Source organism: Chelon labrosus, assembly GCF_963514085.1.
Source record: "Chelon labrosus genome assembly, chromosome: 17".
In the NCBI taxonomy this organism is placed as follows: Eukaryota; Metazoa; Chordata; class Actinopteri; order Mugiliformes; family Mugilidae; genus Chelon; species Chelon labrosus.
The window spans coordinates 6,269,060-6,296,207 of NC_140350.1; the positions used below are offsets into that span (position 1 = coordinate 6,269,060).

A 27,148-nucleotide genomic window follows, 5' to 3' on the forward strand; every position below is an offset into this window, starting at 1 on the left:
CAGACATATAAGTGCTTCCTAAATCACTAAGAAAGGGAGCCGTCCTGCTGTCAGACATACAAAAAGAAACAAAGACGGACCCTGAGTGGAAGCAGTGAAGCCGCAGCTTGATTATTGATTGTTGCTAAAACTGAGCGCGTCACCCACCTGGACTATATGGAGTCGGCTTGACTCACAGGGGGAAACGCACAATAAGCTCCACTTCAGTGAAAGGAGGAGGGAGAGTAACCTGTAGCCAGACAGAGGCAGAGAGTAGGGGAGGAACTTCCCTTTCTCTCTCTCGACCCAGCTCGTCGTCAGGCTGGCTGGCACAGCCATGGCGTTCACCTTTGCGGCCTTCTGCTACATGCTCACCCTGGTACTGTGCGCCGCTCTCATCTTCTTTGTCATATGGCAGGTGAGTGGCCTCTGTCTACACCGGAACCGTTGCACACACTGAAACCAAAACGGGCACATTTAGGGCCTGCGAGAGTCCGCACTCCATCAGCCCACGCAGGCAGACAAACACATCCACCTACACACAGTTGTACAGCGCTTACAAGCACACGGCATACAGTACACACACACACACACACACACACACACACACACACACATCGCCCAGGTCCTCTGGAGGTAATGACATGCATAAATGTGTCTGCAGAATCTTGGAGTTTAATTGGACTTATGTGACACTTGAAAAAAACTCTTAAAAGCCACAAATGGCACTCTGTGACCTGTCATTTCAAATGCCCAAACATAATTACTTGAATAAAGATTATATTTGAAATGGATGACAGACCACAGTCTTCATTCTGTTAGTTCATTGGTTTCCCCATCGTGACTTTAAGTGAGCTGGTAACTTGTTGGTTCCTCCCTATTGTAATTAACCAGGGATCATCTGACCCTATGACACCCAACAAAATAGAGACATTCCAGCTGGCTCCATCCCCTCCACAATAAGGCAACCTCTGATCCCAGGGCACTGACAATAAACAGCTCCTCAAACATGGTGTTTGGGCTTCAGCAAACTGCATGTAATGAGTACAGGGAGGCAGCAAAACACAGTGATCATATATCTCACTGCCAGACTGTTCTGTATCTCGCTGCCTGTGGCATTTTGACTGGAATTTGCACAGTTATCGCAGGAGACCGGTGGACTCGGCTTGCCGGTTACACAAGTGTAGACTCAACAAACACCAAAGCTTTGATCTTCTCACCTTCAACATTCCTCGCACAGAGGCAGGAATAACGTGGAATACAAAAAGCATCATTACGAATATAAGACTTGAAATGACTAACGCACCAATTGACTAAGTGGGTGAGACTATATATGAGTCAGTAAGTGTGTCTGTGAGTGAAGGAGGCGGCGAGAAGCGCCTGTCTGGCTCAGCGCTCACATGTGATTGAAACGCTTATCAAACTAGGATTTTGTTCACCCCTTCCCCCAGTCTGCCTCCACCCACGGGTACAGCACCCCAACTATACGTGGCCCTCAACCAATCGGAACCTTTGTTCACTGCTATAGTTACCATGGTGCCCACCGAGGGGCTCACCGTGTCGTCATGGAAACTGCATCTGTTTACAGCAGAGCTAAATGTGAAAGAAGATGAGGGAGAGCCGTATAGACCCATATGGGAAATTACCAGGGCTGAGGAGTTCCGTTTTGGTGTCACCAGCCATCATTGATGCTCACTGTTTTAGAAGCTGAGCCGATGGTTAGGACATCAGGGGAGCCTTTACAGTTATTTGTATTTTATACAGGTCCATTAGTTCATCTTTATAGCTACTGGTGTGGGAGCTGTCGCTCATACTCACCTCACAGAGAGCAGTTAGGGCGCTATCATAGATAAATAAATGGACAGATTTCTTCCTGCTTTGTGCTCAGTTTAATATATTTAGATGACAGACACAGATTTTATGTCATCCTCCTCAAGCTTATCACAGTGCTCTTAAAGACAGACTCAGCAAAGAATAAATTATCTACCAAGCTTCCCAAGCATAACTCCTGATGTTCACTGATTGTTTAAATCTTGTCAGAAAAAATGCTAATTGTCACTCAGCTGTGTTTCTGTAAATGTTCAGGGTCTACTGTGCACTTCATTATCAGGCTTAATATACAGAGGCTGGTTTTAGGAGTGGATAAAAATCTATAAATTGAGTCAAACTGATAAAAAAACTGTGACAAACTGGGATGAAGTTGAAATCGGGGTTTCTTTAGTAGAGGCTAACTACATATTGACAGTGTAAAGGGCAAGAGCAATGCCCTAAGTAAGTAATTACAGTACATTCACATTCGTATTCACCGTTAAATCCCCATGTGTCTGCAGCTGCACAGGATACCATCAGCAGCGTTCTACTGCAGGCTCCTAAGAGCGCAGCTGTGAAACGATAGCAACCATATATATACATTACAGCTGCAACATGTGTCAGTGGTATTCTCTAAACGACACCAGACTCACACACATCTGTTATTTTTCAGATCATTGCGTTTGATGAGCTTCGCACCGACTTCAAAAACCCCATTGATCAGAGCAATCCCACCAGAGCGGTAAGAACCTTGCTGTTTCTCTCTTTTCAAGACTGATCAAACCTCCCTGAGCTCGCAAAGGAATCCCTTCTTTTCTGCTTCGACAAGGACGTTCAGTGATCTTCACATGAGAGGACTCGCTCCAGAAACTTCCAAAAACAGTGTTTGTGAGCTCTCGCGAACGAACAGATTTCATAAATACGCACACTAAACCCACAGTACATGTTTTTCATGCAGGCACTGATTGAAAAGGCCACCATCACTTTATGCAAATCATGGCTTTGGGATTTTTGAATGCACACTTTCAAATGTTTAATTCAGCTACGTTTAGCCTGCCCATTCATTTTTCAAATATTTGTAGTACATTAAAAACAGCCCCCACTAATCTAAGCTTCCAGGTGATTGCAACAGTGGCACTCAGGCAACATTACCATGAACACTCATTTGTATGCAGATTGAAGTAATCAACCTTCTACAAAGAAGTCAGCTCGTTGGCTTGATGAAGCTGCTATTTATGCAATGTGACACTGCGCTGTCCCCACTGCAGAGGTGCAAATAAGAGGCTTCACCTCACTGTGACGGGAACAAACTAGTTCCCTTGCATAATATTTGGAACATTAATGCTCAAAAATAAAAAAAGATGTTCATAGAGAAAACAATATTTGGTCCAAAGTAAGCTGAAGTCTTCTAGTTCCCCATATACTGCATGCATTTTTATTTTTATTTTTTTGTTAAAACCAAAATATCAGTATAATGAGTCACTAATGAGTGCCATTATTCGTTTGTCAAGTTAACAGCGGCTGTGAATATCTTTTTCACAAGTTAGCTAATGTTCTGGCGATCATGTGAACCTGCAGCTGAACTGCAACGCGAGAGTGATGTGATGAGGAGTGGGAGAGGAAACTGTGAAAGCAGACTGTGGGAGTGTGGAGGCATGCCAGCTACAAGGGGGCGGACACTATAACTGCAACACCTGCAAAATCTAATGAAATCAAAAACAGTACTGGTGTCAACCCTGTAGTTAGTGTTCAGGTCAAAGCGGATGCAATATTTCCCCCCCACAGAAAGTAGAGACAAATATTGAACAGTGGAAGCTTCATTGCACCATGATTAGTATCAGGGCAACTGCACTGGATTGCATTACATCACACTGTAAGAAGACGGCCTCAACTTGTCATCTTAACTGATGTAAGCGTGTCAGATGTGTTCAGAAATAACATGATTTGCCGGGATGTGATGCTGCCACTCTCTCCCAAAATCAATACACTGCACAAACAGAAGACATATTACATGGCAGCCGACGCCGAAAATAAACAGTAATTATTTCCACCTTTAGCACAGAGCGTTTCCACTCGACTGCCGAAGTGTACAAAAAGGACCAAAGCAGTAAATATTTGTCAGCAAGAGGGAAATTACAGATAGTCAACACGAAGAGTCTGAAGATGTGTTTCCAAGTCACGTTTGTGTGTTTGACAATTGGTGGCAGATACAGTGTCAAAAGGAAGTGAGACACTGTGATTGCCCGGTTGACCAAAAGTGACTGTAGAATTGTTTCCTCTTTAAATGTTTTAGCAGGTGAATCAGCCCATAAAGAGCTGAGCCATGTCAAGTGCCCACAGTATTATCCCATTCCCCATTAAATAGCTCATTACTAAAGCCATGCTCTTGACATTTCTTTCATTTCAAGCCCTCTTTAATGTTAGCTGTAGCCAATTAATAAACCTGATGGTCTGTGTGACAATAATCATTTGATTAGGTTAAGAAAAAAGTACAAGTTTGTTTTGTGTGTTCTATGATGTCTCTACTGCTCTGGATAAAGGTCCTTGGTGATGTTTTTATTGGTACTGTTAAATATTCAGAATGAGCTGGACGGCTGGACACAAACTGGGTCACCTCGGGGAGGCTACAGACTTCAAAATCTGAGCAGCTCAACATTTTGCAAGCGCAATAACAAGCCATACAACGTGCAGTATAGCAGGTCCAGCCCTGTGCTCTTCGCATTTTAACGCTCAGTATTGTGGAAGGATGTGGGGCACAAAACAATAACAAAAGGAGAAAAATTACACAGACCTAACAGTCTGATTGCATGTTCAGGGTAAAATCCACTTTCAGGACACCAGGGGAAGTTTAATTTGTGTCCTTGGATTCATAAAAGCTTCCCAGAAAAAGGGAAAAGGCATGATGGTGGCCTTAGTAGTGGTAACTAAGAGATACGCCTCAATCTGTCATAAAACACACAGAGGAAGCATGGTTTACACATGCTGGGATGAGGCAAACAAATATCTACAATATCCAAGCTTGATATCATTTAGTTTAAAAAAAATGAATGAAGCAAAACAACAATCCATCTGTTAATAACCTGACTGTTTTGTTTACCCACTCTCTTAGTGTGATGATGAAACCTAGGCATACAAACTGGAGCAAAACATCTCATTTGCCTTGCTGGTTAATCAATGGACAAGCAAATAAAACCTCACCGTAAGAGGCAATGACCCGTTTGGCTAGTCGATGCTGTAAAAGATGGATGGCTTTCATTTCAAAACTGATAATTGAGCCCTCTCTTACGGCTCACAGGAGACTCAAAGCTGTTAGGTTTACAAGGCAAAGTGAACTGAACATCAGCGTCCTTATTACTCTAAATGGCAGAAGATCCGCAGCCTCATGCTGTCGCTGGATGAGGGGAACTGTTTGAAATTAAACAAAAAAAAAAGTAGTTGTTAGTTTGTTTCTTCTCATTATCAGATATTTAGCCTATTTAATCCATGATGATAGTTTGTAATTAGAATCTAATGTTGCACAGATTTAAGCAGGAATGTGAACCTGACTACTGTAATGAAATGAAATTCTTCGTTATAAACAACAAGAATGTACTGTTTCTGCCTTTAGGCAATTCTTTCTGTTAGGATAAGAGGGAACAGAAGATGAATATGTATATATTTATATTGACTGTTGACCAGACTTATTTTTTTATCCGCTCCACAGAGGGAAAGGATTCTCAACATAGAAAGGATCTGCAACCTGCTTCGCAGAGTGAGTAAAAGCTGTTTTTCACCTGCTGCTGGTGGATGACTAAAACAGAGGGGCTTCAGACAACCATGACCATTTGTCTTTCTAACCACTGTGAGGGCCGTGACGCACACTGATTCATTTCACATGCAGCCCGTCCCCCCAGCCCACCGTCACCTCTCTGAGCAGAGAAGAGAACACTGACACGCTCGAGGTTTCACAGGTGTTTTGATACTGTTCATATCAAGGCTTCAAGGGAAAGAACTCAATGTCCCTGAAAGCTCACATGCTGTGGAGGCCATCTTGAACATGTGTGTTGAGAGATTTTCAGCGGCGTTAGGCGCTTGAAACAGATTGAAGTTGTTAGATCATTAAAGAAACAAATACAACAAGAGCTTTCATCCTCGAGGGAAGGTAGCTCGTAGGACAGAAAACACTATTATAAAGGTTTGCTTTTGGTTCATTCTGTGAACTATAATGTTTCTTCATCTGTGAAATGATGAACACTTTTATGATTGGATGAATAGTGAGTTAAAAATGTCTGCTATGAATGAATAAGGTTTGTGAGGTTTACCTGCATGACGCATTGAACTGCAGATGTTTGCTGCTCTTTGATAGTTTTCCTATTGAATATTTTTTTCAGCAAAGAATTTAGAATACATATTTTTAATATCTTAAGGACTTCAAATGAAATTTCAATTAGTTTTAAGGTGCGGAGGAGGTATAAATATCGCCGTCTTCCGTATTTTTCTTCAGTGTTAGTAGTATGACCTTGAGGAGTATTTGACTCTAACCAGTCACATATTGAATCTGTTCCATGGACAATATTCATCTGACACATAATCTTCAGTTATGGTTAAAGGTTGTCGTTTAAAGCAGAAAAACTGAATGAGTTCATCTTCATTCATTTATCATTCATCATTTACAGAAATTATGGCCTGACTCAGTGCTTCACCTAATCTCTGTGGATCTTTCAGCTTTTTGTTTCAGTTTCTTCAATTTGGATGACCTGACACAAACAAGGCTGTTTTTTTTTACCAGACTAATAACATATCAGACAACAATATAGTAGCTCAGCTAGCTGACCCAGCACTGTGCTCATTTTGAAGCTCAATGTTGCGGAAGGATGCTATGTTCAAAGCATAGCTTTGTTGTTTTAGCTCACACTCAGTGGTCTCAGTTTTTGGATGTAACAGGCAGCAGGTATCAGAGAAATGTGCAGTGTGGTACCTGCCCAGCCATTACATCCACAACTCAACAACTACAATTACCTATAACGGCTATTCCTGTAGAGGGGGACTGAGCTAGTCACAGTCAACAGAGAGAGCTGTCTTTGAGCTGCTGAGGAAGCTGGAGAACCAGAATTCACAAACTCCAGAAAGAAAGGCTCGGCCAGGTCGATGTTTCAAACCCAGTACCTTCCTGCTGTGAGGTGACATGCTAACCACCACCAGCCCATTCTATAAATTAAAAAATAAGCGGTGGTAATATTTCACTGTTGAGTTCTAAGCTTGTTTCTGTTGTCCTCTAGCCTTGCCTCTAGTCAGACTCAATCCTCAGTCCTTATCAGAATCTGGTAACAGGTCATTTGGATTTCATCATGGGGCATGTTTCACTCGACATTCAATTGGATAATCCTACAACCAATCAGAGCCATTTTGCTCGTAAATAATTTCGACTCAACGGCGTTCAGCTGACGTGTATGTTTATGTCTGCTTTACTCCTCTGTCCATCACCGCACACATAAAAAATTTGATTGGCTGAACAGATCACATCGCGACTGTTGTCATTTTGTGGGCAATTTCTTGGTACCCTTTTGACACACAATGATATTTAATCCCACTTATAAAATTAATCAAAGTATTTTGCAACTGGTGGAAACAGCTGACAGTAAGCGCAACACCAGACCTGTCAAGTCACTGAAAAATGTGAGATGTAGGCAGCGCTATAGAGATCTGGAGTAAAGCTAGCCATCGAAGCAACATGAGCAATCTATGTCGAACATGCCACAAACTTCTCCTAACGTTTATACGTGTTTAAAACTATTTTTGCACCCTTGTAACAGCAGCGAGCGATGAGTAACATCGACACCTTCTGTGTGAAAGAGTTTGCCTCACTGTATAGATTGTTGGGGTGCGAGTGATCTTTAATTGTTTTAGCATTTCAAGCAGACTTGTAAACTGACTCCCTGTGTGTGTCCTGGTTAGTTGGTGGTCCCAGAGTACTCCATCCATGGACTCTTCTGCCTGATGTTCATGTGTGCTGGAGAGTGGGTCACACTTGGCCTAAATATTCCGCTCCTCTTCTACCATCTGTGGAGGTACGGTCCCATAACAGATGTCTGATTGGCTTGTGTTGGTCCGCTGGGTGACTGAGCCAAACCTCTCGGTGTTTTAGGTTCTTACATCGGCCAGCTGACGGGTCAGAGGTCATGTATGATCCTGTCAGCGTGATGAACGCCGACATTCTCAACTACTGTCAGAAGGAGTCCTGGTGTAAGCTGGGCTTTTATCTGCTCTCTTTCTTCTATTATCTCTACAGGTAAGGAGAAAAACTTTTCAATGAACATTTTCTTTATTACGGTTCAGAGAGGTCTTTCAGATTTGTTATGACGAACTTGTCTTTCGCCCTCTGCTGCACTAGCATGGTCTACGCCTTGGTGAGCTTCTAACAGACAGAGGTCTGAGGAAATACAAGGACATATGCGTAAGAAAGAGACAGAGGAGCAAGTGAGGACATAAACTCTTCTTCTCTCCGTGTATCCTGACTTTGGTTTTTGGCCGCCTAACCTTGGACTAAACAAGAAGACCAATCTGAGTGAATGTGAATGTAAAGTAGTTGCCTCTTTTCGATTGTATCGCTTCATCCCAGATACTCTTGTCGAATGGCTGGACAAACTTTTGTAGGACTGGCACAAACCAGAAAGAGGATGCGGGTGTCTGCGTTGCCTTTGACCCATTATACGATCTAACAATATTTCTGAAGGGCTGGATTTTCCCCATGCTGCTCTTACCGATCCAGTCGCTCAACTCACTGTGAATCTCCAAACACTTAGGGGCTGGTAAAAAAAAATAATAAGTCTGTATTCTTTGACGCAGAAAATGTACTAAAAGCAGGATTGTTTTGGTGTTATTTCACTTATTTATGGCACCGCTAAGAACACATCATTGCTTTGATTGTGTTAAAGGTGCATTACACTGTAAGAAAAAGGTGAATTGTGCAGGAGAACTTTGAGACACTGTAAGAAATGCAGAATGCCTGGCAAGAAAAGTGACTTGGTGTGTGCTTAGATACTTTTATCCAGGTTGGAGATAAAGAATAGAGCAACAAAACGTTTACCTAAAGCCTACCTTTACCAAAGGTAAGGTCAGACATGACACCGTAAGAAAACATCAAAGCGCTAACCATCACTTTGACTTTAAAGGTCAATGCTTGCAGTGTGCGTTCAAATATGTATGTCCACAGCTGTAAGGATATATTTTATAACACATGCTAAGTTCAAGCTTTCCAGAGAGCTTTATGCTCGGACATATAAAAGCCAAAAGTTTGTATCTAAAAAAAAAAAAACAGTGTGCTAAATTCAAAACAATTGTCCATGAAGGCAAGTGAAAAGGAAAATGATGAGGCTAGAAAGTACGTCATTTTTAATTTCACTTCCTTTCATGCAAATTTGATTTTGGCAACTTCGTTCTGTTGTATTTCCTAGTGTGCAGGGATGCTTTATTCCTATTTCCAGTGAAGTTTACTCATCTGCATCTATACTATAGTCATTTTAGCTCAGCTACTTTTCTCTGATCCGAGGTAGATTATAGTAAAGTCATGTACAAAAAGCAATTAACAACAGTAAACTAGCAATGTAATATGATTCACGAGACATATCGATGAAGTGTTATTCAGTGTTTGTTATAGCAGTGGGTGGGACACAAGTGGCAGATGAGACAATAATGACTCTTTGACAATGGTTCAGTTGTTTAAGACGTGTAAAGACGGTGAAGTTGTCTCAGTACATCTACAATCAGACATCTTGAGGGGCCGACGAAAGACGCTGATGTTATATATGGCAAGGCGTTTCCTCAGCTGGTGCTGCCTTCGCTGTTGGTGTGTTCATTAGTTTGATCCATTTGTAGATACGTGACGGTTCAAATGTGTGATATGAGTAGAAAATCAGGAACTCTGGTAGCCCCAGAACAAACTGTGATGTCTGTCATACACCAGCTCCACGCGTAGTAAATGGTGGCAGTGACACATGTATTAGATGAACTGTGGTTCTCAAATAGGAAAAAAATGTCTTGACTGCTACTGCCTCTTAAAGTCGTCTCTGATCATGTCAACAGATCTACAGCTAAAGTTAGTACTTTCACTTATTGCTGATCCATTCCAGCCAATGACAAAACCACCTCTGGAAACATTCATACTGAACACACAATTAGTATCATTTTGCAGTACACATTGTGTGTGCTGGCAATATTAGAAATAGTAAACTGCATTTTCATTGGAGGAACGTATTGATACTGATATAAGTGGAATATGAGTATACAGTACATCACACGACATATCCAGGCTTGTACCTGGGAAATCAACACTCTCCACAGACATCACTAAACGAAGCAGCACCACACAGACCAATAGAAAACCAACAGAATTAAATTAGGTTATAAATGACCCAAAGACACTGTGCCAAATGAATATACTCTGGTCAACTTTCAAACCACTGAAGGGAATAACATTCATCATCTTGTTACAATGCAGTTTTCTCCTGGGGAACCTTTGGTCTTAGCATTCATGTGCGTGTTGCTAAGACAAGAACCACCCACCTAAATGTTGATGTTGACCATGCACCCCTGTCACATCCCAGCAATAGAGTCCCCAGCGGGACAACGCAGCCTGCCAATCTACAAAAACTGCTCAGTAGCAGCTCAAAAAATGTGAAAGATTGCACCAGATCCCGACCTTATCGAAGATCTGCAGGATGTGCCGTGGAAGGCCTGATCCACAGAGGCCCTTCCCCTCAACTCATAGGACTCCCACTACCAATGTCCTGGTGCCAGACACCGCAGGACACGCTGAAGGGAACTGCTTTGAATGCAGAACTATGCGTGGCTGATCGGTGTATGTCCTCTCTACCTACCATGCACCATGCAAGATACATAGTAATGACCCACCTTCGGCCATGTCCCTTCAGTCTTCCATGATCAAGCTGGTATAATAGTCTCACTCAATGTCCACACTTCATACAAGGACAGTGTGAAATATTTTACTTTTAGTCCTTCTCAACAGATAGTACTCTTGCTGGTTGCGACAACCAGCCTAGCTACATTATAGCCAACGCCTTAGCACGGTCAGTCTATCTAGCCTGAGCCCCAACCTATTCTTCATAAGAGGCTATGGAACTTGATTCTTTAAAGCAGATGAGTAACACAGGTCCATAGCCACCGTCCTGCTCTGTGCTATAGCTGAAAATGATCTGTACCACTGACGTTATGCTATAGTTGTTAACATCCAGTTCATATAAGGAGAAATGATTTGTCTTAGTTAAGCTACATGCTAAAGTAACACAAGTGACCCACCTTTGTTGATGAGAAGACCTCTTACGAGTTCATTCTTTCTTGTGTTCTTGTCCATAAATCCACCCCAACTGTGGCCAAAGGCAAAGGCTTAACATTTTTGGATATGTTGGCGCAATAACTATATGGTAATTCTTCTGCAAAGCATTTGTATTATAAATTAATTCATTATTAATTCGGATAAGACATTATTTTATTTGAGTGTTTACAGTCCTGCTTGCTGCATAGACAGCAAGCAGGACTGTCTTTCCTGCAAATTGGGTTTAGTGATGACAGCCCACACCGGATGATGTAAAAAGAAAGATGCTGTTAGTTCTATATCTCTGTCAACAAATCCTGTGTGTCATTGTGTATGTTGATCCTTTCTGACTTACCAGCCCTGTGTGCGGCACTCGGGCACCAGGCAATTTGTTTATACCGAGGATATAAATCTTTAAAAAACATCTCACAAATGCAATGCATTATTACAAAGGCTAGGTTATTTTCCAGAACGCCTAGGCGCTGCGGTTTTTAGAAAATGTCACTCAAACTGGAATAGAAACAGTACGGCACTTCTTGGGGACTATTATCAGCAGAGAACTAATACACATTCCATGGCAGCAGCGCAATGTGTGCGTGACTTTGTCAAATAAACGACAGTGGCATAATCATTAGGAAGACACATGCCACCCGGTGCAACAGTGGTCCTTACCGATGTGCTTCAAGTAGCTTGATGGCGTAGAGGAATGACATATGTTAGGCTTTGCCACACAGGGAAGAGCAGGGATCAATGCATTGTTGGTCTCTGGTCTTTTTGTAGAATCTGTTGACAATATAAAAAATATTACCACTTGGAATTTAAATAAAAATTGTATTCCCAATATAAAACTGTCAAAAAGTGTTCTAAGTGTTCTACGCCTTATACTTTTTTTTTTTTTTTTTTTTTAAATCAAATTGCCATATAATAGCCTCACTGCAGGATATTTTCAAGCTTATTGCTCCGTATCGACGTGTGATAGAACACTCTTGACTGCTACAGAAACGAAATGCTACCAGTTCAAAGCTCCGTGTCAGAGCTTCGCCAATTACACACACACTTCTGTCGTCAGTCGTAAGTCCATTTCATAGAGCGAGCAACTCAAAGTGGTTGTGTGATTCGAATTTCAGCCACTGAAACTAATTTATTAGGCTGTCCTAATGTGTGAAGACGGAGGACAGTTCAAGTTGTGCCAAATGGTGTTCCCTTCAAAGTAATCACAGGACAGTGAGACCTAAAAACTCTGCAGTGCAACAGTGTGTGTGTGTGTTGAATCTGGACAATCACTATTAAAGCACAGGAGCACGAGGAAAGGAGGAGAAATACAGCTTGGTTGAATGTCATTACGTAGTTGTTCTTAAAAAAAAAAAAGCATTTTAGAAAATTGTATTTAAGTATATCTATTTGTATCTGTCTTTTATACATTTCTCATCAACGTACGCTACTGTAAAATTTGGTGGATTACTTTATATTTATTAGGTTACACTCTGATGTACAGCTATTCACATGCCATATTCTAATAAAACAATAACGCCTAAATGTTCCTCTGCGTGAGTCTTATTTCCTGTTTGTAGAGGGTCAGCATTTTGCCCATCTGTGAGGAGTTCTGCAAGACATGTGACACTTGTGCAAATGCTGGAGATGTGCAAGAGGAGAAAAATTTAACTCTGAGGGCGATGAGGGGAATTCATAAGCAAGGACACTGAGGAGTGTGGCTTTGGACGAGGGATGGAAGACAAACTGCCACATCGAAAGCTGCTGAAAAACAGCTGCATTTAGAAGAGGTTCCAGAGACTCTCACGAAGCCTCTTTAAAGGCACCAGAGTAACTGAATTCCACGAAAAGCCGTACTGATGTGAAAAGAGCTTCTACAGGAGAGGGAGCAAGGGGACGATGGCAGCCTTTCATTAATGTCTGGACCTCCAGAATGCTAACATTTTAAATTATAGAGAGCAGGATTACATAACCAAACTAAGATGAGTTCACCTCTACAGGGAGACATCACTGAATTTACTTAAAATTTTATGACAATTTATTTTCTTCTGATTCTAGAGGGGAAAAAATAAATAAATATGAGCACAAACGCTGAGTGTGTGTGTCTCAGGGACTCGTTTTTAGGGCCTGTAAGGTTCGCCAGATAACCACTTGTCTAAATAATGATTCAGACAGAAAACAGAGAAGCAACAAGGCTTCAAGCTGCCGTTTTCCCTCTGTTAGAAAGGGACATATCATTCTACGCTGTCACCATGGAAACTGAATTGTATTAGAAATTCCTGTTGACTCACTCTGAGGCTCTCACTCAGAACAGAAAAATCCAATAGAAGTTGGTGCACATGCCTGGCAGCGCCTCTCTGTCGTCTTATTACAGCACATATGTAAATGTTTTATGTATTGCATGTCGTCATGGCAACCACAACCCAAATTTTTGCATGAACGACACCTGCTCATCCCAGGATACGGACACGCGCACACACACACACACACACACACACACACACACACACACACACACCAACACACACTCACAAAACCCGTGCATCTGTTTCTCGTTCTGTCTCATCCCACGGTTCACACTGTTTCACACTCATCATCCCGGGCTCTTCCTTTTCCAGCACCCTCCACCACGATAATTGTCTCAACTCCTTTCCCCTCTCTCCTACGTCTGTGCTCTCTCAGAGAGATGTTACCATGGAAACTGGCCACAACTGATGGGCTTGAAACGTCACGATTGGCATACACAATTGGCAAGTGCACGCACACGCAGAGGTGCATGCACAAGCACACACAGAGACATTCATTATTATGCAAGGCACTCAGGGTTGTTGCTAATTTTTCTGGCTGTAAAGACATAAATAGGCAAGCCTTGAATATCGGCTCTGTGTTAAGGTCATGCACTTCATAAGTAAACATGTTTCACATTAAGTTTTAGCGGCAGAATACCATAACAATGACAGGGTACAAGAGAAGAGATGCTGGGAACATTTCAATTCACAGAACAGGTTTAATTAAATGGAAAAAGAAAAAAAGAAAAGAGGGAGAATTAATAGTGGCTGGCCTTGTCTTTTTGTCTGCACACTCATATTACTGCAAAAAGAATCTGGTTTGGTATTATAATACACAGGCTCTCGATTGTGGCCGTTCTCTTTTGAAAGCAGGAGCGTACAAGAACCGCCATAATTATTCACAGATCAATCAGTCAAATCGACATTTCACACTGTAGATGGAGCATTTTAACGTCACAAATGTTTTTTGTCTGTTTTTTTTTTTTACATCCTAAGAGGGAAGAAGGAGCAGATGTGCTGTGATTACAGTGTCTTTTTATGTCCAAGAATATGTCAAACCTGTTCACACTTATGCTTTTATTTGGACTGTGAATCGTCTGTCCAGACAGAGACTTGTGGCTGACTCACTCATACTGTCAGCTGCTGTCTCATCTATATAAATACCCATCCGCTTTCATCCCCAACTAAATACTAACTTCATTTTCAATCAGTGACCTTATCTATGGGAAAAAAAAATAAATAAAAAATCATGCCTAGTGTTTTCGATCAGTTTGATGTCCCGACTATGTGAGACCGGTATGATATGTAAAAATGAAGCTTGGTATGTGGTGGAATAATTCCTGGGAGATTTTTAAGGCTACACCACAGACAGTAGGTGTAATGGTGTTTTTAATAAGAGAGGTGTGCTCATATCTAATTTAAGATTCAATTTTAAGATCAAATCCGAGTATATTTTTTATGAATGAGGCCCTGAGGCTTTTAATATGACAGGTTTTTGGCTTTGTACTACTATTCCCTTAGTAATAGTCATGTCTAATGTTACTTCTCAGGATAAACTACTGTTAGACTGATGATAGTCGTGCTTTAAAAATAATATGAGCGGCTGTTCAAACTGTAACAAACCGAGATACGTTAAATTATTCAGAGAATATTTTGCCAACACAGATTGCAAAGAGCAAAGAGCCTATGCTACAAGTGTCAGAATTATTTGTGCATTAGTTTAAAATTATTGACGAATGTGTGTGTTTTAAGGCATTGTAAAAAATATATATCGGTGTGATAGGTCATCAATATGTGCTAGGGTCATTGGCTGTAGACAAATATTATAACACTACATTGAAACTCAAGTTGAACACTAAAATAAACCGTTAAAATGTACAATATTAATATTAAACTTGCAAAAGCGTGGCAAAAGACATGGAAAAAATAACAACAAAGCAAATACCAAATATAGCTATAAAGAGCTAAGAAGCTTTTGTATTAATTCATCCAGTCACCATGTGTAGACATGGCGTTATAAAAGCCCAGTCCTAATTTGCACTTAGCAAACGGAAAAAAAGAAACAACAACACAAAATAGCTTGTGTAGGCGAGGCCAGAGGCCAACTGTACTGTAAATGGGCTTGAAGGATGAAAGCTGAAGGTGTGCATCGGCAGAGTGCTCTGTCGTCTGTATGCGCACGCCTCCCTGCATGTGAGAGAGGCATAATTTGCCACATAGATGCAGGGTGATTTATAATGGAAAAGGGCAAATATGATACTTACATTATGATATTTATTTTTTCTTTACACGAAACCTCATCTCTCCTCAATAGGAAAGGGGTTTCAATGTGTTCGAAAAAGGGGCAGAAAAAGACACAAACTCCAGCATTAAAGTGCCAAGTGAACCAAGTGACTGACTGTAATATCTCACAGTCATGAAACAAGCTACTTAGTGAGCACACAGGTCCACTAACAACGTGGCCACCGGTCACCTCCACAGTGAGTCAGCCTGCTCTGATGGAAGACTTCAAGATGGAACATGTTTTTTTAGGTTAAGAATCTATTAAACAAGATGATGCTAACAGGTTAGGAAAATGCAGAAGCGACATGCTGCCATCTCTCCAGCATTAGAAGATTACCAGTCACTGAGGTAATACAGGGTGTCCCATAAGTCTGGACCCATAGGAAAAAAACAATAAAATTACAAAACAGACCCCAAATTTTTTACACAATGTGTCCAGTGCCACTATTCGGTGACTGCGAGTCCCAACCAGCAAAATAACTTGAACTCTCTCCTCTCAAGTCAGTGACATGGTTTACCTGCAAAATCATAAAAAAATATTAGAAGTGCCTATGGGTCCAGACTTATCGGACACTGTGTACGTGTTGCAAATGCAGTGACCTCCAAAAATAAATACAGTTAATAGTTAATGTGACAGTGTTAAGAGAATAGAGCTCCTCCAAATTAAAATATTATTTCTGAATAACCTAACATGCAAGCACAATTAAGATGCATAATCAAATGTAGTGTGTATGTTTTATTTCAAATGTATTTCACAGGCAACCATACACGTCACAAAAAAGATGACATTGTAAAAAATAATAAAAATGCTGTGATGCAGTCTTTTCAATTAACAAAGGCACTGGTATTTTTGTTTCGGTATTCCAGTCAGTGCTTTTCATGTTTTACCCTGTATTTTTCAAAAAGGGACGCGTGTAGTGCCGACAGATTTTACCTTCAGATTGCCGCAGGGTTTCAAAGTCAAAAATGCAAGGAACTGAAGTGGTGATCCATCATTTTGTAACTGGACTGTAGCCTTTTACAAATCAAGGCTGATTGAAGTTGTGAGCTCTCCCTGCAGATTCCCGATGGCAGCACCAGTTATTACTGTGTTAACGGAAGCTGGATTTACATTCCGAGCTCTAGCTAAGTTTGTGTGCACTCGCAGAGACAAGGATGCTGTGTGACAGTTTTGGTCCCGTTCCCCCTACACATGCTTTCCTTTTCAGTATATATACGGGAAGATCCTGTAGGGGACACGTCGGCAGTAGGTCTCCCACGCAAGTCCATACTTGGCCCTGCACTGTCTCTCATCGCGGGCCTCTCTGTGAATCAGCAGGACGGTGAAGTATATGACATAGAAGTAAGGTAGTAGATGGGAAAATCCTGAAGTGAAAGGAAAAAAAAAAATAATGTTTTAGTTATGATTCAAGAACAGCGTCTTATAATACAATGGACATCATCATTTAGGATGTGAATAGCTCTAAAGAAGCTGTAATCAAGTGTACGCCGACATCTGCAAATAGCTGTTTAAATCATTTCAGTCTGTATTATATAAAAGCCCTGCACTGAATAAAGCTTGATTAAGCTCTTAATGTTCAAAACGTTGATTTGACTCATTGGTCAGTTTCTGAGACTGCACTTCAGACGGAGTTTTTTTGGTCTGCGTTTCTTCAGTCTTTATCCACGAGCGATCTTTGTGTGCGCAGCCTTCATCTGTTCCAAGATTAGGTTTCATTAATGCATCATTTTGTAGTTTGCGGCTTACATAACAAGACAGGAACTACAGTATACGTCTCAGTTACAAAAGCAGCGCAAGTGAGTCACATCGAGTTGAATAGCAATGAGAAGTCTGTGTCAGCTGAAACAAAAGTCTCACAGTCACCATTTCGGGAAGTAGAGATCCAAGGGATCATAAACGCTTTTGTTACGTCTCCAGTCACGAATGCATAATAATTACTTAACACGGAGCGGAATGAAATCAGAAAGAAACAATCACAGTGATTAAGATGTAAATACGTTTTTGGTACTAAGCAAAATGACTAGAGAGCACAGAAACTGCAAGTTACTAAGTTACAAGTTACTTGCCTATTTAGTATGTGACATGTCCTGATTGAAAGCATCTATAATCAGTACTCCTATAACCATGGACCAGAAGACTACAGTGTGGATGTAGAGGGGATGAACTTAAATTATCATTCAGCCCCAGTTGCCTTCATCTTCTGAGCTTTTTACTTTTTACTGTCAGCTCATTGTTTTCAGACATGCAGCATTACTGTGTTGGTGCAAACTCATTTCTGGATGCAGTTATCAGATACAGTTATTTAAAGAACCACTGACCAGTTAAAGAGCCGGACATTTTTTGCACAGTCGGTGAACGCCAGGAAAAAAGACTAAACGAGAGCCATTATATTTACTGGGTGATCACGAACACAGTTTCAAATCAAGGTTGACTGTGGCTTTTAGTCCAGTGAATGAGCAAAGATGACTATAAAACATTATTACGTCAGTAGAAGTTATTTGCTTGTTTCTGCTTAATAACGTATCAAAAAAAATAAAAAAAAAAACTTTCATAAAAATGGGGTATGACTTTTTTAAACAAATACCTCCAGGTTAAACAATATGCCATTCGGGAACATAGTAATAGAAAAAAGGAATCAAAACTGATTAAAAGACTTTTGAGAGAAACCATCTAAACTGATCACTTAGATTTATCAACAAAACAAAAGCTGAATTTTTAATATCCTTGTCAAGTTGGACTGGCATTTAGTTGAGGGTTGTTTGTAATGTTTTGTCCGTCCACTGTTCAGACAGGGACTAATAAACTGTATTATGAACGATCTCTAGGTGGACTCCAAGCAAAGGACAGAGTCAGTATTAAAGACACCAGCTAGTGCTATCTGATAGTAAATATGGCTCTGTATCGTTAATACTCAGCCACACAGTCATCTCTATGAGTTCATCCATAATTTCTAATATTTTCTAAAGCTTTTAAGCTGTCTTACCACACGGCAGGGACCACGCCAGGGCCATGAGGAGGTCTCCGAGGTAATTGGGATGACGTACGAGACCCCACCAGCCAGACACCAGCAGCCGCTTACCTGTTGCTGTTGCAATGGTCTCCAGTCCTGTCACGGAGAATGCAATAAAATATACTTAAAAAGATCCACGTCTCACCTTTTCTGATATGAGGAGAATAATAGAATATTGTGGTTTGTGTTTTCGTGAGGATTTAGAGAATAAGGTAAAAAATGTAAAATGACTGACTTGCAACACTTGGATGAGAAGGGTCTCGTCTGAACTGGTTCTTCTGCGAGTTGGATTTTCTGAAAATGTAATATCCAACGCCTGACGGAGAAAAGAGAACAGTTAATACCACTGTATTAAACCATGACTCACAACATATGTCAGCCTAATAATAATTAAAAAAAAAAAGATCTTGACCATTCAGTGCTATTATAGCTGCAGCCTCGAGAGCAGTGAGGGTCCGTGGGTGCACCACCAGGAAGGCCGCCTGCAGGCCGTATGTGAAGGGAACCCAGACCAGGTCACCAAAGACCAGCATGAAACCAAAACCATCATGCACAATGTCCATGGTAGTCAGAACAGCCTCCTGGTGAGACACGGTCAAGTAAAGGGAGCAGTTAAAAACACAAAGATGACTACTTTTTAAAATCTAAAAGAGGAATTCAGGCTCATTGCCCTCACCTCATTCCACAGAGCGTCTGCCACATACAGCAGCTGGAAACTGTTGACCAGTATCATGGCGAGCGAGGGGGAACCTCGGAGTTCCACCTCCTTCATCAGCATGCCGAGGTTTATGACCACCTGAGGGGACATGAGTGATGATAAACACGAGTGGTTTCACCTGCACTTCTCAACTAACAGCAGGTAGTCTCATTCTGTGATCATGCTGAAACATCAAAGATCCCGAAATGCGGCAATTTGTGAATGCTGTCACTGAGGCTGCAACAAGCTGTTTATTTCTACTATCATATATTCTTCCAATTATAATCTGAATTGACCGAATAATTGTTTTGGTCCGTGAAATCGATGGAAATTACATGACCCAATTTCCCTGAAGCCCATGCTGATATTCAAATGCCTAGTTGTATCTGCGCAGTCCAAAAGTCAAAACAGCTAATAATCACATTTGTGAGGCTTAACATTTGAATATTTTCTCATGTCATATCAGAAATAGCTCACAGATTAATAAGAAACACTGGCGAATGTTATTATTTGGACATTTTTTTTGTCCTTTGCTTCAACATAATCAATTTGAATAAAATATAATTCATTACAGTCTCAATTTTGACCGCTCATTCACGAGACTCCTCATTAGTCTGTCACCCCCCCCCCCCCACCAAGTCATCTGCAGGTCGTTTTCTACCAAACCAACTTGGCTCTCTGGCAGGTTTTTGAGCCTCATTGTTATCTTGTGCTCTTGCATGGTCACATAACTACTACCCCCATCGACGTCCTCAATCTAAATGACAGCTATGAGGCACATGTGATCTCATTTGTGCATGAATGTAGTAGTCAAACGTCCAATTACTTCTGAACCCTTGCAGTGTGGGGACTGTGTGTTCAACTGTATCTCTCACATAGCCCTCTCAGTGCTGACACACGCCTACACATGAGGAAAGGTCAGACTTGGCACTTTAATGTAATAGCCATTATTTTAGGTTAAAAGTGAATAAGCTGAAGCACGGAGCCCCAGACAACAAAAGAATGTGCGAGCGTCCCGAGACTGACAGTCAAACGTTTGCCTTTCGACTAATCATATGAATGATTAACCGATGTGGCACTAGCTGTCAAATGTGTTTTTTTTTTTTTCTTCAAAATGATGCATAATGAAAACCCAGCTGCTGATGCTGCAATACCTTCCTGAGACCAGGCCCCTCAGTTTTGGCATGAACTCCACAGAAAGCTTTCATTTCTGTTTCAGTTACATAAATACATTTCTACAAAAAAATATATTAACTCTACCTCCTTGTGCAAGATAGCTTTATGATGCATTTAAATGTGATCAACGTATAGTTATGTAGATGTTCATATGGTACGCAGAATGATGTGATGCTACTGAAAGAGTATTTTGTCACACATTCATTAATCAGAATTTATGATGAATGTAAATACATGGCAAGAGTAAATACTTCATACTGAAAACTGACTTCTAACTTCAGCAGGAAATGAAACTATCCCACACACTGTCTGTGGTCAGTTGGTGGACGCTTTTTCTGTGCCCTCCTACGCACATGGCTTTGAAACATTCAGATGTGCAAAGGTTTAACTGTTCATACTGTGAAGACACAGAAACACAAAGACTCATTACATCGACACTTTCTAGTATAACGTGTCTCAGTGTTGTCTTTTATGACTAGTGAAGGGAGCCGTGTTCTAATTTTAGGAATCTTATTTGTAATTCTCGGTGGGAAATCAAAACGTCGTCTTTGATGACTCAGATGCAGATGATGTGCGCCGCTGTCCTCCAACAAATCTCTCAGTGTGTCAGGTCATCAGGGAGAAAAGCTTCTGACTGTTTCAGACTCACAGGCTGCAACTTAGTACAGGGGATCAGAGGAGAGCAACATCGCCACCTGTTGGTTGTGTTGAGAGCTCACCCAGAAATGACCAGCACTGTTCATGCATACCATACAGTAGTCATCAGACTTGCTTGATTGTGAGAAAATGATAGCTAGTAAAATAATTAGACTCAATAAAATTGCTCTTGGTATTTGGCCGATGACAGATCAAACTCACCCAGCCAATTAGACCTGGTCTGAGCTCACAGAAGTACTTCAGGTCAAAGTTTCCAATCCGGGGGTTTAGCTCTCGTCCGATGAAGAAGTCATACAGGGGATTTCCTAAAACAAATTAAAGCAATACACAGGAAGTTTATTATTACATGCAATGCTGTGCTTTGGTGTCAGTGGGTACATGCTGTAAATGAAAAATGAAACATAAATTAACCCTGATCTGCAGTGAGTCTGACATATCAGCTATTGTATCAGGAGTTATAACCAACAATCCACTCTCTGATGCATACATTGTTAGATATAAAAGGCCTTTGTCACTTATAACATTTTGAAATGTAATGCAAGTAAAGCCTAATCCGTAATTAACAGCGTTCATGAATGGCTGCATTCCATTTAGTTATGTCCAGCATAAGAGTCCTGAAAAGGTAGCAGCTCACTGGCTATGACATGCTCAGAAAGTCTTCAAATGAAACTTGTGAACATGCCATTCAATTGGTAACACCACTAGTTGCCAGGCAACTGCTGGGGTCTAGACAGTTGAGTAAGCTAAAAGCTAAGCATAAAGGATGGGGCTGTTGGAAATGTCAATGATTTCTTTAGACCTGCAGTAAAATTGTAAAATTACAATGAAACCTCTACAAAATATATATACAATATAATAATTCACCATTTTCAAAATGCCAGCAAACACGTTGCAACTCATGGGCTTGTGCCACCTTCAAATAGCTTGCTATAGCCAGTTCTCATCAGAATGAGTCTAGTAGCAAGCCATTTGGATTTCAACCAATACCGAGAGAGAAAAAAAAACAAAAAACACTTTGCATGTTGATAGTCCAAAAATCGATCAACTCCATGGTGCTCAGACAACTAAGTCACTGTTACTCTTCTGTCCATCACCACATGAAGGCCACCCAAACGATGTTATTGGCCCGGCAGACTTTGCAGGAGCATTAACAAAAGAGGGGTTACAGGCCATTCTACCACAAAAAAACGCGGGCAAGGAAGTTCCTCTGGCCTACAGGCTTGACTTCATATAGAACCTGTGAACTCAAGGTTACGACACAGGAGGTTGGGTGCAGGACTGGTGAACTTGGATCTTACCGGGAACATCCGTTTATGAGGTTGTGAATAGTGGGGGCAGTTTTTTATGGACTTTTTAGCTCACCACCCTTAATTTAGCTTATCATTGAGACTAAAATGATTTACGAACTGATAAATGATAGAAAATACCAAGTACAACTGATTTAGATGAGTCTAAATCAGCTGTACTTGATGAAGCTTGTTGCCCTCTATCTGTAGTCACTGGCTCTTCATTTATTTTGCTTTCTCCAGCCTACATTCTGTGCACACTGGATTTCATAGCCTGGCCTTGAAAACAACATTTTGTAGTCTTGCTCATTTTATTCTTTTCACAAACTGTGATGACAGTTAACAGAATCAAAATCACAGCACTGAAACCTTTCTTCCTTGAGATGCAGCAGAGCGCAGCGCAGCCTGTACAGCAGGGTCAGGTTACTTGAAAGAGAGCATTCACTTGATGCCTGGGGCTCCTGCAGAGCTTGGTGGTTGAATAATTACCCACAGGAATACCAAAATGTTCCACTACACCTTAAAATGTACGGTACACCAGCAATAGCTGTAACCTCAGCTCTCACCTGTATTGCCCCCTGCTGCGAGAGCATGGGAAGGAGCCCAAAAGGAGCGGATGTAGAGGTAGACGGATAACAGGGATGACGCCACTATTGCACACACTGCCAGAGGCAACAGCATCTCAAACAGATAGCACAGAGGAGCACCGAGCCCTAGCAGCAACAGCAGCAACAAACCGCTGATGCACAGGCCATGAAAACCTGAGGGAGGGAAACAAACAAAACGAACTGCTGTAGCCCAGAGGAGAGACATAAGCACACTAACAGAGGCTGCAATGGAAGTAAATAAACAGTGGAGCATTGTGTAACTAAGGTAAACGAAAGCTCAAGGTCAGACCAGGTGGTCAGTGTGGAATTTGAACATGACTTTTGGACCTTCCTTTCCTTTCCAATGTGAACAAAGGATTTACAACAAAAACACATGTAATAGTAAAACGTTGCTGTGAAACATAAAGCTGCAGTAATAATAAGAAAACATTTCACACTTAACAAATGACTAAGAATTTTAAATGTTTCAACATGTGCAGATTTAAGAAAAAAAATAATCCTTAAAATAAAACTTCCATACAGTAAGTCTGATTAAATTTACTCATCAGCAGCAATAAACCCTGCCCCCCAGATCCAACACTACCATTTATGGGGTACTTGAGTCGTGTTCCATCCCTCAGCACTAATCCTTCAGACACCTGCAGGAATAACAGAATCAAACATAAATTACGTTGTGCACACATACTAATGGTTAGAGGGGTGACTTTACAAAATCATAAGGACAGCTGAAAAGTATAAGAGTCAAATAATACAACACAGGGAATCTTATCTAATATTGATATGTAATTAATAATCAGCTAATCAGAGTTTTGTAAATTATATGCAGCCGATCGAATCATGCTCAGGTTGGGTGAGGCTAATATAATAAATATAGAAACAAATTATCCCTATGCAAATAAAAAGTTAAAAATCCAGGCTTGTTTCATTACACCCAGGACGTTCGCCTGGGTGTAATAATACTCCAAATACGTACTGATCGCTACTAAAGTTAGTGATCAATACGAGGACGGACTTTATAACTTTTTTCGTTTGTTTACTTCTGTTATAATATATGTCACAGAGAAGCAAAATTATGTTTAGAATTCAGCAGATTGAAAAGAATGAGTGCTCAGGTGTTTTGTAATTATCACTTGCGACCACAGTCCACAACAGTCTCTCCGTTTAAATAAATTTTGTAAAAGAAAATGGTAATAAAAAGTGTATTTATTAGTATGAAATAATTTTAATAGATGGCTGTTAAGCCACTATTTGTTGCCAAATTAGGTAACAATATGATGACTGTGCCTATGGCCCACTAGTGAGTAGAACTATTGCAGTATGTATACAGCAATCAGGCATAACAATATGACCACCTAATATTATATAGCTCTCCCTTGTGCCTCCAAAACAGTTATGACTCATCAGAGAATGGACATGGGCCTTCTGAGGGTGCCCTGTGGTGTCTGGCAACAGAATGTTGTTAGTGGGGGCCTTTGGGTCCTACCGTTCCACGAACCAGAGGGTTAGCGGTTCGATGCCCGGAATGTGCATGCCGAAGTGTCCTTGAGCAAGACACCGAACCCCAGTGTGATTGTGTGTGCTTGTGTGAGCAAATGGGTAGATGTCTGTGACTGTAAAGCGCTTTGAGTATCAATAGGTAGAAACCATCTATGGGTTGAGGGGAGGGGCCTCTGTGGATCATCCCACAGTTGATTAGTTTGGGATCTAGGCCAGGACAACACCTTTTGCTGTTTGAGTCCTAAACCATTTTTGTGTGTGTTTCTGTGTCAGGCTGCATCCTGCTGGGGATGGCTGCTGCCATCAAGGAGTGTCATTGCTATGGGGTGGGGGTGCCTGGTCTGGTCTAGGTGGGTGCTACATGTCTAAGTAACATCCACATGGATGAATGCCAGGTCCAAATGATTTCCAGCAGAACAATGAATTGTCACAAGGCTTCTCCTGTCACTGGTTTTAATGTTGTGGCAGATTGGAGTATATTGGAGTACAAAAATTATAATCTCTATAATCAGATATCTGCATATTAAGTCAGAATGTTTAACTGTCGTCAAACAAAGCCCTATGAGTACTGGGTTTACTGCCGAAGCAGCTTCACACCACTATCTGCTAAATGCTTCTATGAAAAATTTTTGTTGACGAATTTCATTTCATTTTATTTGACAGCGCATTAGTTTGAAATATTTCAGGAAGTCCTGGAACAAAAAGGAGCAGGCAGATGAGCTGTCAGATGGTAACAGTCTAACCAGCAACCAGCTAACCAACTCCTTTCATTGTGTCCTGCTGTTGTGCTGCAATGTACAGCATAAAATCAGACCACAGAATGATGGACAAAGTCCAGATAGGCTCTGGTCTGACTTCTCTATAGTAGGTTATTTTGCTGACCACCAGTAACTACAGGTGTTGCCCAATCAGTGAGGACTGAAATCTTCTATATGCCCTCCTTAATGCTCACCCATCTGTGCATTATACCGTAAAAAATAATGGTGATAGGGATTACACATGGGTTTGTTTCATCATAGTCACTAAAGGTTTCTGTGTAAACGTACCCTTCAAGCACTCTGATGAACTTGTCATACCTTTCCTACTGGCATCAAATAGAGCAGGGCGTGCAGAGAGATCCATCCCAGCAGAAGCACCGGGGCCAGAGGGTCCCACAGCTGGTCAATGGAGGGAAGGAGAGGGGGCCACTGGAACACACTGGCCTCAGGAGATCGACTCACAGAAATGAGGAATAACACCGTGAGCGGAAGAAAGATGGGAATGCATATGGCTCCTGAGAAACATACAACAGATGAATATGAGATGTGTGTGTTTGTTTATAAAACCTGGCTGACACAGCAGAGCAAAAGCCTGAAGCTGTGGCAATATAAAAAAAAAAAAAAGAAGTGAAAACGCATCAGAAAAAAAACTTGGGAATGTTGAACGTGAATAATCAAAGAAAATAACAGCATAATAGGAAACCAATTAAATAAGCTGTGTGTAAACATGTGATTCTGTTCAGTATCGTCAGATATGACATTTGCAGAGTGCTTGACTGTCAAAGCAAAACATGATTTTACTTTTAAAACAGCTGGAAAGTAAATTAACTGTGATGCTCAAATCGAGGAACACAGCGGGGAACTAAACATCAGCAGTGTACACACACACACGGATGTTGATGGATTTGTCTGTAATGATTCTCAAGAAGAGTCTTTGTTGGTCTCGATGGTGTGAAGCTACTGATCTTTACCCCTGTGAAAGATCTGTCCAGTTTTATTAAACAATAAATCTTAACTAAAACAGCATCTCCACATCATACACGGCACATTAGTATCAAAGTTCTTTCGTATTGTTACCTGATTTATTTCTTTTCTTTAATTTAGTTTATAAAGTCGTGTTTTATCCAATAAGATGTTTCACTTCATGTTCACCTTCAATGTAGCGAACACATGAATGGAACAAATACAATGCAGTGGCCGCAGTACTGTCATCTCAAGTCAAAGTTGAGATGGCGCAGAGCTACGACTCACCCAGCGTTCCTCCAAATTCCTTCTCTGTGTCATGTGGCAGTCTGTGCTTGAGTGCTTGACTGTTTGGCCTCATGATTGGACTCCTGTAGTAAGGCAGAAAAAACATCTCAGTGAAAAAGAAAGATAATTGCAGTAGTTACATGGTAATACCAAGCAGTAAACTGACATCAGGAAGCTGTAAGTAACAGGTCTTTGTGATGCTGATGCTGATGGACAGGGATTTGTAACAAAAGCTACTTCTTGAATCAAGCTTATTCCACACTTACAAAAAGCATTTATATATTCTGCAGTAACCTTCGAGCTTAGCACAGTTAAAATATATTTACATATCCTTGCTTTAATCATTAAAAGTCTGTAAGTACAGACTTTAAGGTATCTGTACTTTACATGAGTATTTCCAAGTCTGCTGGTATGTAGTTTTTACACCACTATAGTCATCTAGTAGCAGCAGCTGGCATCAAAATACACTCACGTGCCAGTTCATTAGGTACACTAATGAAAACAAATGCATTCTTATACAACACTCCTGCTCTAAATCATCTTTCAG

At 41.0% G+C, this 27,148-nt stretch overlaps 2 protein-coding genes across 2 annotated transcripts; one reads left to right on the plus strand and one right to left on the minus strand.

The window, feature by feature from the left end:
* Positions 1 to 316: 316 nt before the first annotated feature.
* cnih2 (cornichon family AMPA receptor auxiliary protein 2) lies at positions 317 to 8,675 on the plus strand (the record flags this gene model as incomplete). Its single annotated transcript, XM_084565153.1, has 5 exons — positions 317 to 397; positions 2,462 to 2,530; positions 5,492 to 5,539; positions 7,723 to 7,835; positions 7,913 to 8,675. The coding sequence occupies 5 exons, from the start codon at positions 317 to 319 to the stop codon at positions 8,058 to 8,060; spliced, it is 459 nt and encodes a 152-aa protein (XP_084421279.1). The 3' UTR covers positions 8,061 to 8,675.
* A 6,740-nt stretch (positions 8,676 to 15,415) lies between these two features.
* tm7sf2 (transmembrane 7 superfamily member 2) lies at positions 15,416 to 26,786 on the minus strand. Its single transcript, XM_084565484.1, has 10 exons — positions 26,602 to 26,786; positions 25,669 to 25,865; positions 23,679 to 23,733; positions 23,054 to 23,248; positions 21,403 to 21,506; positions 19,348 to 19,467; positions 19,084 to 19,252; positions 18,907 to 18,987; positions 18,645 to 18,767; positions 15,416 to 17,025 (listed from the first exon to the last, which is right to left on the minus strand). The coding sequence occupies exons 1-10, from the start codon at positions 26,705 to 26,707 to the stop codon at positions 16,865 to 16,867; spliced, it is 1,311 nt and encodes a 436-aa protein (XP_084421610.1). The 5' UTR covers positions 26,708 to 26,786; the 3' UTR covers positions 15,416 to 16,864.
* Positions 26,787 to 27,148: the final 362 nt, after the last annotated feature.

Excerpts from the sequence above, each read along its gene's own strand:
- tm7sf2 (XM_084565484.1), bottom strand. The coding sequence starts at position 26,707 with ATGTTTTTTCTGCCTTACTACAGGAGTCCAATCATGAGGCCAAACAGT. Across the intron at positions 18,768-18,906 it reads TTCTCATCCAAGTGTTGCAA|GACTGGAGACCATTGCAACA; the intron begins GTCAGTCATTTT and ends TCTCCGTGACAG. Across the intron at positions 17,026-18,644 it reads GGCGTGGTCCCTGCCGTGTG|GATTTTCCCATCTACTACCT; the intron begins GTAAGACAGCTT and ends CTTTCACTTCAG.